The sequence below is a fragment of the Chrysochloris asiatica genome, unplaced genomic scaffold, assembly GCF_000296735.1.
Source record: "Chrysochloris asiatica unplaced genomic scaffold, ChrAsi1.0 scaffold00045, whole genome shotgun sequence".
Lineage (NCBI taxonomy): Eukaryota > Metazoa > Chordata > Mammalia > Afrosoricida > Chrysochloridae > Chrysochloris > Chrysochloris asiatica.
In genome coordinates this window covers 7,600,652-7,615,206 of record NW_006408563.1, presented here as the reverse complement: position 1 = coordinate 7,615,206, position 14,555 = coordinate 7,600,652, and the positions used below count along the sequence as shown (strand labels likewise).

Genomic DNA, 14,555 nt, shown 5'->3' with positions numbered 1-14,555 from the left:
TTGTTCCATTGGATTTTCATCAGCCCTTCAAGGACTAAATTTCACCTCTAATGAAGAAGTGAAGACAGTGGTGCATTCGTGGCTCGCAGCTCAGCTTAAAACATTTTTTAATAGGGGAATATGAAAACTTGTTGACAGATGGACAAAGTGTATTGAAAAACAAGAAAATTATGTCAAAAAATGATGCATCTGTCTTTTCTAAAAATTGATTAAAATAAATTCTTTAACCAGGGTGTGGATCATTCTTAACTCGCCCTCATACATTTCCACTTTTCTACCAAATAATTTTTGCTTTATTTCTTTTAATTATTATTATAGGTAATTTGAGTTGGCAGTATACCTATACACCTAAAATGAAACCATAGGTTTTCACATTTTATAACTTTGTGATTAGTATTTCTCCCACAAGACGATAGATCCTTCAAGGGTAATAATTAACCATATACATTACCTCCTTTTTCCAGTACTATCAAAAATTTTCCAAAAGGAAAATTTCCTAAACTTAAATATTTTATGCCTCAAAAATTTTAAATTATTTTTGGAAAATCTACTAAAATGAATTATGTATTTTATAGATAATTAGTTCAAACAGTTTAAACTTTTCTTGATCCCTCCACCTCAATTTTGTGAACTTTACTTAGGGCATTATACTAAAAATAAAAAATTCACTGCCATCAAGTCAATTCTGTTTCATAGTGACCCTATACAGGGTGCTGCAGGATAATGCACTGGACCGTGAGGTTAGTTTGAACTATAAGGTTGGAAGCTCAAACTCATCAGCCGCTTCTCGGAAACCCTCTACAGGTTTCTAGGAGTTGGAATCGACATGATGGCACTTAACAACAGTAATATATAGAACTCTATATAAGTTCATTGGAGTTCTGGTATGGCGCTGTGGGTTAATGTGCCAGACTGCAAAGCCGTTTGAATTGCACGGTCAGTGGTGCAAGCTCACCAGCTGCTCCTTGGAAACCCTATACAGGGTCACTATGGGTCGGAACTGCCTCAATGGCACTTAAAAACAACAACAAATATAAGTTAATCACAAAAAAACTAACAGCTCAATTGGAAAATGACAAACTTTCACAAAAGAAATACAAATGGCCAACAAACATGTGAAAAGATGTTCAACATCATTAATCATTGTTGTTGTTGCTAAGTGCCATCAAGTTGGTTGAGTTTCTGAGAAGCAACTGGTGAGCTTGAACCATCAACCTTGCAGTTCAAACCTACTTTGCAGTCCAGCGCATTAAATCACAGCACCACACCAGGAGTCCTCATTAGTCATTAGGGGAACAAAACAAAATTACAATGACGTATCACTTCACACCCACTAAGACAGTTACACTTAAAAAAAATGGATAACAACAGATAGGGGTGAGGAAGCTGAGAAAGTGGAAGAGTTATACATTGCTGGATACAGTCCTGGGATGTGGCGCTGTACAATAAGCACTGGACCACAAGGCCAGTTTGAATGGCAAGACTGGAGATTCAAAGTTACCAGTCACTCCTTGGAAACCCTATACAAGGTTGCTATGAATCGGAACTGACTTGATGGCACAACAATATCCACTGCTGGTGGGACTGTAAAAAGGTGTAAAATGGTACACCTGCTGTGGAAAAGACTTTTGTAGTTCCCCACACAGTTAAATATAAAATTACCACATGATCCAGCCATTCCACTTGTCAAACTATTGAAAACAGAAATGCAAACACACTTGTACACGAATGTCCATTGCAGCATTATTCAGAATAGCCAAAATAGCTTAAATGTCCATGAATATGGATAAAATGTGACACAATGGACCATTACGCAGCCATAGAGAAATGAAGTTTTAAAGTCCTCTTTCATTGAAATTACTAATACATGGAAAATAAGTGAGAAAAAAACAATATTATATTTACCTGTAGACCAGATCTTTAGCATCTTATCCCAGGAGCCGCTGCAAAACTAAACACATATATACAAAGGGAAAAAAATAAAAGGACAGAGTATATAACATAATTAATGATATTACTTGCCTCATTGTTTCTACTACTTAATTTAAGACTTTACTTAATTTCTGTGGGGCATAGGCTCTGAAATTCTTTACTACCAAAGTATCATCTGCCCAACTTTCTGGTCTCCTGGAAGCTGTACTCCCAAACCCTACTCATAATTGTTTGGATCAGGGCCAATAGGTCTCTTACTTATTCAGGACCTTTCTTTTAAAACTGTGTCCAAGAGAGCTATAGTTAGTCTTTTTTTAAGAATCTAAAATCTGGAATATAATGAAAACCAGATTCATTGCCATGTGGAGAAAGCCAATCTGTAATGAAAATAAAGCCAATTTATAGACAGTGGGCTAAGTACATCTGAGCCTCCATTCTGTTGGTTCCTGAGGCCAAACTGCATCATCACTTAGGTTACGATAAATTTTCATTTAGGTTTAAGAAACTGAAGATGAATTTCTGTCTTGTGTAGCTATAAGACAGGGGAAAATTCACCTAAGTCTTGATTCAACAACATGTAAACTTCTTTTTGGCTCAAATTGAGAAATCACCAATCTTTTTCTTTGAATATATAAAATGTCCTTTATCCTAACTAGTAAGGAAATACTAAAGAAATACTCCCAAATGCAGAATACTTTGAGGCGGCTCAGGGAATTTTCTGTTAAGAGCAGGGGTAGGGAACATCCGGCCCGAGGCCTTATGTTGTTGTTGTTAAGTGCCATGGAGTCAGATCCAATCTGCAGCAAGCCTGTATAGGGTTTCCGAGGAGCAGTTGGTAAGCTTTAACCACTGACCTTGTGGTTCAAACTGCTTTGCAGTGTGACGCATTAACCCACAGCACCACACCAAGACTCCGAGGGCCATATTGTTGTTAAGTGCCGTCAAGTCGATTCCAACCCATGGCAACCCTGTATAGAGTTTCTGAAGAGCAGCTGATGAGCTTGAATCACCGACCTTGCAGTTCAAACTGCTTTGCAGTCTGGCGCATTAATCCATAGCACCACACCAGGATTCCGAGGGCCATATTGTTGTTAAGTGCCATCAAGTTGGTTCTGAGCCACAGTGACCTTGTAAAGGGTTTCCGAGGAGCAGCTGGTGAGCTTTAACCGCCAACCTTGCAGTTCAAACGGCTTTGCAGCCTGATGCATTAACCCACAGCACCACACCAGGAGTCCAAGGGCCATATAATAATGCCTATGAAATCATTTGGTCTGCGTGGGGAGAACAGCTCTCCACGGGGGTAGTGGGACACAAAAGGATACGCGGAGTCAGCGGATTAAGAAATGAATACACTGCCTAGCAACCACAGTTCCAACCATCACATTGTTGTTGTTAAGTGCCAGTGAGTTGGTTCCAACCCATGGCAACCCTGCATACGATTTCCGCGGAGCAGCTGGTGATCTTAAACCACCAACCTTACGGTTCAAGGATGAGTTAATGAAATGTTTGACCAAATATAGCAAGCTAATTTTTAAGTTGATCATTTTATATGGCCCACAAATGATGTTATAAATTTGGGGAAGAAAGGTTCCCCACCCCTGTTTAAGAGGCTTTGTAGCCCCATATAAACCGGGTGTGGTTTGGTGCTGTGGGTTAATGTTCAAGACTGCAAAGTCAGTTCTAACTGCAATGTCAGTGGATCAAGCTTACCAGCTGTTCCTACGAAACCCTATACAGAGTCACTATGGGTCAGAACTGACTTGACGGCACTTAAGAACACGACAAAAAAGTATTATCAACATTTTTGTTTCCTTTCAACTAACAATTGCTATTTAGTCATGATAGAGTATATCAGCACTCAAATAAAACTCTATTATTATCATGAATTCAGTGTATGCTAAGAAAAACGAGGAGTCCTGGTATGGCGCTGTAGGATAACCACTGGACCGAAAGGTTGGTCTGAACCACTAAGTTGGTGATTCAAACTCACCAGCTGCTCCTTGGAAACTGTATTCAGATTTGTTATGAGTTGGAACCTACTTCACGGCATTAACAACAATAACAAAGAAAAATGAAGCTTTCTGCTTCTGTAAAGATCTGCAACCCCAGAAACTCTATGAGTTAGCACTTAACAACAGCGCTTACTTAAATGTTAAACTAGGCATTTAAAATTTATAACAGCATTGTGAGTAGTTGACAGATTAAAAACACAAGGGGACTTCAAAAAGTTCATGGAAAAATGGAACTGAAAGATAACGGAATTTTTCCATGAACTTTTTGGAGCCACCTCATGTATCGATTATTGTGATTTAAGGTTGTATAGAGAAACTGACTGTTTACCTGATTTGTTAAAATTTCTGTGGTTTATACATTGGTTTTAAACCAAAGATACTCAGACTGAAGAAGTGTCTCTCATTGTATGAATATTTACTGTTGGTTTGAAAGCATATTCTTTAATCATTAAATATTATTAAACTAAGTCAATCACAAGTAGTATATGAAAAAAATTTTTTTAATAAAAAGCTTAAAATCTAAATTAACACTGTATTAATACAGGGTCGCTATGGGTCGGAATCGACTCGATGGCACTTCACAACACAACAGTAACACACAAGCTCCTTACTTTAGTTCCTGTGCTATCCACAGCTATAGAATCCACACTCCCAGCATGGCCTCTGCAGCAGTGCAGGGCTTTCATTTTGTTTCTCTCTATATTCCACTCCCATAGGAGAATCGTTTGATCCATAGAAGCACTCAGTAGTAAGCAAGATAAACTATCTGAAGAAAGGAGAACACAGAATAAGAAACAGATTAGTGTAAAGCTTTTAAATACATTGTGTTCAGAAACCAAAGAAATTATTCTTCTTTTGCCTTAAGTAAGATGTCAAAAAGATAAGAGTTCATTAGGCTGGCCTTTAAATTAAAGCTAATTTACAACAGGAAGAGTCTTCAAAACATGCTATATAAAGGACAGGAGTTTAACACACTTAATTTGAAACGTTTAACATACTTAATCTGAAATGTATATTGCCTGATGTAAATTTAGGAAGGATTCATTTCTATCAATTTATAATTACTATTTTCTAAGACACTAAATTGCTGAAGACCTCATAATAACTGAAACATGAAATATTCCTTGGCGACTCCCCACTGTGCTCCAACAGAGAAACTGGCTGATTTTCAAATCAGATTAGGCAAAGAATCCTTACCTTTTTTCACCCAGGCCACATCTTTTACAACATCTGTATGTCCTACGATTGTCATTATTGACTTTCCTTCCAAGGACCAGATTCGAGAAGTCTTATCGTAAGAGCCAGTTAAAATCCTGTTTAAAATGAAGAGAAAAAAATTCTTTGAAATACAAAAGCAGCATTTTAAAACTTAGAAAACCAACTGTTTTTCTCAGGCAATGACAGTCAACTTTGAGGATTATACTTTTAAAGTCTTTTTCAGTTATGAAGATAAAGATTTCAAAATATTTGGCATTTCCTGACCTTTTACAGACAAAAATACAATGGACAAATCCTAGATTTCATTGTTTACTACTGTTATAAATACTATACCTCTCAGGAACACCAAGCAAATTATTTTAAAAAGTCTTGTACTGTACATTTACAAAATAATAAAATCATTTAAAGAAAAATATAATGTCATGTCATAATTCCCAGGAGACATACTTAGAAAGAAGCTAGCTCCTACTATAATTTCCTTTTGGGAAGTGCAGTGGTTCTATAGGACAAGCACTAGACTGCAAACCACAAGGTTGCTAGTTCAAGCTCACCAGCCATTCCTTGGGAGAAAGGTGAGGCTTTCGGCTCCCATAATAAAGATTTACAGCTTTGAAAACATGGTCAATGGGGGTTTGCTTTGAGCCATCCTCACCTTCTTGGGTCTACTTTGACATTGGTGTTGTTAAATGCTGTTGAGTCAGTTCCTACCCATAGTAACCCTGTATAGGGTTTCTGAGGAGCAGCTGATGAGCTTGAACTGCCGACCTACTTAAAAGTAGTTCAAAAAATTATGCTTTTCCTGGTTTGGCACTCTGTGGACTAATGCAACAAACATAATCTGTATCTTCATGGTAGTAGGTCAGGAGATTTGTGACTATACAAGTTATTTTTCCTCAGTGAAATAAATTATCCTTGGTTTTAAAAACATCATACTCAAACACATAACTCTCCCAAAGCACATGACCTATTTTGAAGATAAATGTCACTATAACAACTTGAGACAAAAAAGAAAACCTATTAATAGAGAATTAGCTTCTTCTTGAATACACTGAATGTAATTATTTCATAAAGTTATCTTTACAAAGAATTGGAAATCAGAGAAAAATATTCACATAGTGGACTTATAAAAACTAAAAGAATGGCATTTTGAAAAAAAGAGATAAAAGGACATGCATCTGACAGTACCATTCCTCTGCCCCTGTAACTGAACTGATCCAGTCATCGTGAAACATGCATTGCTCAGGCTGAGGCGCAGTGTACTTCTCCACGTATTCTAGTTCCACGACCTCTTCCTAGTCAAAGAGAAACCAGAAGCCATTCAGGTGCGACAGTTTTTAAACAGTATATTATGACGATAATGGAGGCTAAAAGTAATATATCTCCTTCATATTAGTGCCCTTCATAAACCCTGAAAATTAGGAGTCATACAAAGAGTCAAAAACTTTATTTGACCTAAATGTCTGATGAAAATAATATCATTAAGGAATACTAATAACCTTGGATAATATATGCTAAAGATGAGGAACAAAAGAATATAAAAAATTTTAATTATAAAAATTTCAAAGCAATTATATATTACATTTTAAGTTATAAAACCAATTATAATAGAATATTTGAAAATTGGGGGGAAAAATAAATCAGAATAACTTAACCCATAAATTTTATTACATATGCATAATTACTTTATACATGTGCATTGTTGTTGTTAAGTGCCATGAATCAGTTTTGGCTTATAGGGACCCTGTATAGAGCTTCCAAGGAGCGGCTGGTGACCTTGAACCACTGACCGTGTGGTTCAAACTGGCCTTGAAGTGAAGCACATTAACCCACAGCGCCACACCAGGACTCCACACATATATTTACTACCCTTTTTTGTTGCCAATTCTTCCACAAATATGAAACTGTTTTTCGAAGAATTGTTGTTGTTAAGTACCACAGAGTCGGGTTCTAGCCCATAGCGACCCTGTACAGGGTTTCCAAGAAGCAGCTGGGGAACGTGAACCACAGGCCTCCTGGTTCAAGTGGACTTTGCAGTCCTGTGTATTAACCAACAACACCAAGAGTAGGGATTTCAAAATTAAATATATAGAAACTAAAGTTCAAATTGCTAGGGAAAACCAATCATCAAAAGAATCTTGGGTGCTGAAGAGCGGTTCAGGCTAATTCTAAAATGAGTTTACTTAAGCAAACTTAAGAATGCTTTAAGTAAAATACAGAAGTATTTGAACTTACTGATGAGATGTTTTCCAGTTCCATATGCTTGACCAAGGGCATTCGTAGAAACTGGCCCTTGACAAGGAAATCAAACTCCACATGTTTGTGGAACTCTAAAGAAAGCACATAATAAAATTATCATCATTCTTAGGACCTGGGGTCAAGTGGTATTGGCAGAGGTATCAAAAAATCCTCAAACAAACAGGTAACTACAATCGCAGTTATTAAACAAAAATCTTTACCCTGAAATCATAACCATCATACCTACATATTCTCTTTAAAGCAACTTAATAGAAATAAATCATCTCTGAAAAACTTTTTGTTCAAAACATTTTTAAACTATCTTCCAGCAAAGAAGCTCATACTATAATTTATTTTTAAAATTTCAGTTTATTTTAGTGTAGTCTGTGGCAATTTACCTTTTTCTAACTCTCAAGAGTATATATACCTACCATTTTTGGCCTCCAACAATTTATTAATGATGTTACTAAGGTCAACAATTTCTGAGGCTGCAGGGATTGAAAATGGAACATCATCTACCGCATATCTATAAAAAGGAAATGATATATCAAAATCAATTCCACAGATACTTGGATAAATGTGCATTTCATTTTTCAACAAATATTACATACCTACTGTTGGCCAGACCTTTTTCTGCATGGGGTACACAGAACAATTAGGATATGGCTACTGTCTCAGAAAGGATGACTGTGGTCATCAAATTCAATGAAATGATGTAAGAACAGTAAGTAATAAAAATAATTCACACGTTATACAGACATAAAGCAGGGGTACACACAGAGAAAAAAACCCCACAAAGTTGGGGAGTAGGGTCTACAAAGATGTACAAAGAAGGTAGTGAATCTAGAAAAAATGAGGTTTTGCCAAATGGGGAAATGGGTATGTATAAAGAAGTGCACATGAAATCAGGAAGAACAGCAAAGCAACAGCTAAGGAGGTTATCAATGCTTTCTGACAGAAAGTATTTTAAATCCCCTTCACTTCCAGCAAGCCAAGTTGTATCATCTGCATATTGCAAGTTGTTAAAGATACCAGGTTTTTCCTCATGTAATCCAGCTTCTCGAATAGTTTGCTCAGCATACAGACTGACTAAGTATGGTGAGAGAATAAAACCCTGGTGCACATCTTTCCTAATTTTAAGCCATTCGGTACTCCCTTGTTCTATTGGAACTGCCTCTTGATCTATGCACAGGTTCCTCAAGAGCACAATTAAGTGTTCTGGAATACTCATTCTCGGCAATATTATCCATAGTTTGTCATGACCCACACAATTGAAAGCCTTTGCGTAGTCAATAAAGCACAGGTAAACATCTTTCCGATATTCTCTACTTTCAACCAAGATCCATGTGACGTCAGCAATGATCTCCCTCGTTCCATGTCCTCTTCTAAATCCAGCTTGAAACTCTGGAAATTCTTTGTCTATGTATGGTTGCAACCATTTTTTTAAACTATCTTTAGCAAAATCTTGCTTGCATAGGATATTAATATTGTCTAATGATTTCCACATCCCGTTGAGTCGCCTCTCTTTGAGATGGGCACAAATATGGATCTGTTTTAGTCAGTTGACCAGGTAGTTGTCTTCCAAATTTCTTTGTATAGATGAACGAGTACCTCCAGTGCTGCATAGTTTGTTGAAAACTGCCAATCTGATCCTACAGCGCCACACCAGGAATCTTGTACTTATATATAATAAATGATTCTTACTGAATGCTAGTTGCATTGGTTCAAACCCAGCAGCTGCTCCTCAGAAACCTTATACAAGGTCACTATGAGTCTGTATTGATTCCATGGCACATCACAACAATGGTTGTACAATCTTGTAACTATAATTAATGCCACTGAACTGTACACTTGATCAAAATACACATGTATCTTACCTACCACAACAAAATTATATTTTACAAATACACTAGTAATGTTCTTTTTTCCTTGAGTAGTAGTAGGTAGACCAATCTGTAAGTGAGAGAGTTGCAAGCTTTTCAATTACTCGCATATCAGGTGCTACAGGACCTTGAATTTGTGACATTACTGAGATTGACAACAGTGAAAAAGAAGGCTACTAGAGAATCTGAGTCAAAGCACCTAATTAATGTCTGAGCAATGGAAAAGCCTGCAACTCTGTCACACAGGGGCAGCAGCAATGGGCCCACACATCCCAATCATGAGGCTGCAGGTCTGCTGTGGTCCCTGCTTTGTACATAAGGTCGCTTGCTGGCTCGTTAGGAGAAGCCTCAAAACCCTATGAGTTGGAACTGACTTGTGGGCATGTGAACAACATATAGGATTAAATTGACAATAATAACTGGAACGATGGGATAACCTTGGGGAGCTGTGAGTTTAGGAAACAAGGGAGACACAAGTCAGAAAAGCAGGGTGAGAACCGCTGCACAAGTAGAATGGCATCTGCCACTAAATGGTACATGTAGAAACTTCAGAATCGATGTGTATTTTGCCGTGCATATGCTCAACAACAGCAAAGGAAATAAAATCCGGGGAAAAATTGTATTCATGAGAAATGCTTAATTGTAATATACTTGGAGAAACTGAGTTTTCAATTAACTTTACAATATTTCTTTTCCAAAAGAATAGTAATAACGATGTAATTTACACACACACACAAACAGTGTAATCGGGAAAAAACAAAGAAAATGAAGTTGTGTTTTCAGAAATGAGACCACCACAGCTGTAAGGACGTGTCCCGTCAGTCTCTTTAAGCACTGGATTCGTATTGAATTACACACATGGTGTGCTTCACTGAGGAAACGACTCGGGCCTCCCCCGACTCACAATCAAATTCTAGAAAGCCTGCGAAGCTGGGCCGAAAGTGGTGATGTCGGAAGACTGCCGGCCAATCCCTGAGAAAGCTTCACAGGGTGCCGGTTCCTCGAGGAGAACCAGCTCGAGCGGACTCCAGACAAAAAAAAAGGCAGGTCGGGTGGGGGACCAAGAACTGAAAACAGAATCAAGCAAAGAAAGACAAGGTCATGCCGAAGGGGTACTTAGAATGGGGGCGCTTACTTACTTCTTGTTGTCAGTGTAGAAGCGTGCCTGGAGCTGAGCCATGGTAAGACGAAAGACGTATACACAAGATGCCCACAGAAACGTCTGGGCAGTGCCGATCTAGTCAACTGGTACTACAAGAAGAGGCGGCTCAAAATTAGACGGCACAGGAAATCAAGAAGCTACAGTCTAGATCCTCCTCAGAAAGCCGTACCACGAGGCCGCTCTTCCACAGTGACCCAGCCCACAAACATCAAGTGCCTATTCCTAGATTTAGGGATCATCGATCAGTAAAGCCTAGTTTTAAAGGTGTCGTGCCCCTTTCATCGCTACAATTTCTTTCAATATATTCAGGCCTGTGATTGATTAGCAAGACATAAAAAGCCCCGACTCGAATCTGTCTGTGTTTTGTTTTGAATTTTTTAAGAGATTGTCCTAATGCACGACACCTCAAACACGACTCCTAGATACTACAATCCCCAGTAAGCAGTGCTTCTTAGTCGCTGTGATTACTGGGAATTATAGTCTTTCAGTCACGGAGCTCGCGGAATCTCTTATTTGTACTAATTACTCCCTAATCCCAGCCAGATAGTTATTAAGTTCTCTATGTCTTCACTTTCAGATGATAAAGGCTTCACCGGTTTTCTTTTTCATGTTCACTCTCAATTAGAACCTCAGTAGCCCAATAGTTTCACTGGGCTCTCGCTTGCAGTTTTGTGTTTTAGATCCAGGTGAGAGGCGGGCATATAAAAAAAGAACGAATCAGAATTGAAACACAACGGTGACCGATAGGGGTCATATCTCATGGGACTGCAATGCGTGCTGCCCGAGGGGTGCGCCTGCGCATTGCGCTGGTCTCCATGGCGGGGCCTCGGAGCCAAGACGAGGTTGAGTAGACTCGTTTTGAATTTTCTCCCTTCTGCTCCGGCATTTTGTGGACTTCCTTCTTCGCCCTGTAGGGCCCTCGGCGGCGGCGGGGCTGGGGAAGTCGGAGGTTTGGCTGAGGTGTATGCGCCGGCGGACCGGACGCTACTTCCCAACCCCCCTTTCTTCCTCGTGCCTCTTCTTGACAACCCCTGACCTGTCGGGGGCTCTGAGTACCCGTGGGTTCCCGCTCCCCGCTACAGCTGGATGCGGGTGGCAGCTGTGTCCCCGCTTTGAGGTCATTTCGGGGCCTGACATAGCGGGGCCTACTTCCCCCGGCCCGAGAGGGGTTCTGGGCTCCGGGGAGACAGGCTGGAAAAGAAGAATGTTAGGTATCTTGAGAAGGGTTGCTAAGCGCGCTACCGCCGGGCCCAAGACTCTCCTCGGGCAGGAGCGCCCGAACGGTGGTTCCTCTAGTTTCCAGCGCCTCGCTTTTCTGATGTCTTGTTTTCCCCAGCTCCCCGCATTCTGACCCCTTTATGTCAGAGTCCTGGTGACGCCATGGTTAAAGTGTTTGGCTGTTAACATAAAGGTTGGCGGTTCAAACCCACCAGCGAGCGGTACCCTGGGAGAACGACGTGTCAATCAGCTTCCATAAAGATTATATCCATGGAAACCTAACGGGGCAGTTCTACTGCCTTGTAATATCGCTAAAAATGGAATTGACTCCAAGCAACGGGTTATGTCCTGCTTAGAAGGCAAAGGCGTCCTCCCACACATTCTCCCCCACTTTTTCTTTCTGAGTTTTTTTGTTTTGTTTTTGACTTGCTAAAAAATCTATTGCGTTTTCTCATTTGTCCTGAGAATTACTCTATGAGGGAGGATGGACAGAGAGATACTGTCTGCATCCTAAAAAGGTACTTTTTAAGGCCTTTGCCAGAAAAGCTCCCAGATGGTACTTAGAGTGGAAACATTTAGAATCAGGCAGAAACTGGATTACAAAATTTCGTCCCAGATCGGTATTTATATGTACAAGGGAAGGCAACTAAAGTTTTGCTTTTCTGTGTTGCTTAAAGACGTACTACATTTAAGTGGGTCCCTAATATTTAAATCAGTCATAGAATATGAGAAATGAATAAGAGGACTGTAAGAGAAAACTAGTTTTTTATCAGAGAAAGGTGATGCAACTAGAACTGTTTTCAATTTTTCACATTTTAGAAAGCAGGCCCTGGAACCAGAATGCTTGGGTTGGAATCTTGCCTCATCTATTTAATTTAACCTCTATGGCACACTTTGTTTAACTGTGAGAATTAAATGCCACAATGGAATCACTTAGTAAACGTTAGTGAGTTGACACCCACACAACATTATTATTGTTACTGTCATTATCATGTAGGTGTCAGTTTAACTAGAAGCCCTGCCTTGGTGGTCCAAGGAGCTCTGGTAGTGTAGTGGTTACCAGTCTGGCTGCTAACCTCAAGGTTGGCAGTTTGAAACTACCAGCTGTTCCACGGAAGGAAGATGAGGCTTTCTGCTCCTGTAAAGATTTGCGGCCTCCGAAACCCTGTGCAGGGTCACTATGAGTCGGAACCAATTCCATGATACTTTCGGTGGTGGTGGCAGCTAATCAGGAAGGTCAGAGGTTTGAATCCATCCAGAAACGCCCAAAAGGAAAGGCCTAGTGATCTACTTTTGAAAAAATCAGTCCTTGAGACACTTAAGAAACTCAGTTCTGCTCTGTCACACATGGGTGCCATTAGTTAGCATCCACATGATGGCACCTGGTAACTGGTTTTTGCCATCCTGAGCAAATTAGGGAGAATAATCATGTGGCAGAGGATAAAATAAAACTCCTAAGAAAAGCTTGTTAGTACTGAGGTTGCTGATGTAAGAGGTGATAATTGTAATGGTGAGTATTTTGCACATTAGGTAATTTAAAACACTTTCTTAATTGAATTCTTACCATTTTCTGAATTAGATAACAGAAAAAATTTTGCAAGTTTTAAACATTCACCTTTAATCATAAGTGATTTTATGATTATATATATCTGTAAATCTTAAAATGATTAGATTCTGTTTCAGATTTTTTAAGTTATTGATAATAGTTTATTAAAATAGTTTGTAAAATATATAGTTTATTAGCTATACTTTCAAAACTCATTGATTTAATTTTTATCAAAACAAAGTAAATATCTTATACTTAGAGTCAGTGCAGGTTTTTAACAAAAGTAGCATCAGTAAAATGCAGCACCTTTATGTCTACTTTATAAGAGACGTGTAATTTGCAAAGCAAAATGTAGAATTCAGTAAGATACTTTTTCTTTTTCCATTTAACTACTTTTTTTTTTTCCCATTTGACTGAGACCTTAGTTAAGGAAAAAAATACATTAGTGTTTCCAAATAACTGACTCCTTTCTTGTTGTTAGATACTACTGTCAAGTCGGTTCTGACCCATAGTGACCCTATGTACAACAGAACAAAACTCTGTCCAGTCCTTCACCACCAATCTCAGTATGTTTTTGTTTTTTCACAACGACTATATTCTGTTTGGAATTGCCTCCAAGCAAAAACCAGCATAATTAATGTTTTACTGTGAGTGTTTTTCTTAATCAAGTGTTTTACTAGAACAAGCTATTGCTTCTTAATGATTTCCTACACAGTTAATTTGCTATGACCCTCGTGACATATCATCTGGAGGTATTTAACTTGGAAATAATACTTCTCTTTATTATCCTTTTTTAAACTGTGAGTACCTGGTGATGCTGTAGGATAAACACTGAACTGCTAACCACAAGGTTGGCAGTTCAACCCTCTCAGTGGTTCCAAGGGAGAAAGATGAGGCTATCTACGCCCATAAAGATTTCCAGCCTCAGAAACTGTGTATCAGGGCACTATGAATAGAAACCAACTTGATAGCACTGGGATTTGTTTGGATTGTGTATAATGGCATGAGTGTGTGGATGATACGGGCTTTTGAGTACTAATTTTTCTTTTCCTACTCTTTTTAATTTGAGCTGTGATGCTCTCTGTGATCCTAAGCAAAGTACTGGGTAGCTTCAGTTTTCAGAAGGGCCATCCTTCAGTTATCTGAACATAGGTAATAATACGTACTTCATAGTCTTCATGAGAACTAAGTGAAATAATTTATTAAGCTCTAAAACAAAGGGCGAAAAGAAAATGGGTATGTAGGTCAAACCAAGATTATGGGGAGGGCAAGCCATAGATAAAAGAAAAGAGAACACCGTCCTTAAACTTTTTTCATGCTGTTCTGAAAGATTAAAATAAGTATTACAT

The 14,555-nt window shown here is 38.8% G+C and overlaps 2 protein-coding genes across 2 annotated transcripts in view; one reads left to right on the top strand and one right to left on the bottom strand.

Moving 5' to 3' along the window:
• WDR12 (WD repeat domain 12) overlaps nucleotides 1–10,460 on the bottom strand; it is a 22,863-nt gene extending 12,403 nt beyond the window's left edge. Inside the window, exons 1-7 of the mRNA XM_006861974.1 lie at nucleotides 10,420–10,460; nucleotides 7,829–7,923; nucleotides 7,395–7,489; nucleotides 6,348–6,454; nucleotides 5,142–5,257; nucleotides 4,556–4,710; nucleotides 1,906–1,951 (exon numbers count right to left, since the gene is read on the bottom strand). Of these exons, the coding sequence (XP_006862036.1) occupies nucleotides 1,906–1,951; nucleotides 4,556–4,710; nucleotides 5,142–5,257; nucleotides 6,348–6,454; nucleotides 7,395–7,489; nucleotides 7,829–7,923; nucleotides 10,420–10,460 (655 nt within the window). The remainder of the gene's footprint in view (nucleotides 1–1,905; nucleotides 1,952–4,555; nucleotides 4,711–5,141; nucleotides 5,258–6,347; nucleotides 6,455–7,394; nucleotides 7,490–7,828; nucleotides 7,924–10,419) is intronic.
• Nucleotides 10,461–11,227: 767 nt separating this feature from the next.
• Nucleotides 11,228–14,555, top strand: part of CARF (calcium responsive transcription factor) — a 75,362-nt gene continuing 72,034 nt past the window's right edge. Inside the window, 1 exon segment of the mRNA XM_006861973.1 lies at nucleotides 11,228–11,284. The gene's annotated coding sequence lies outside the window, so the exon portion shown is untranslated.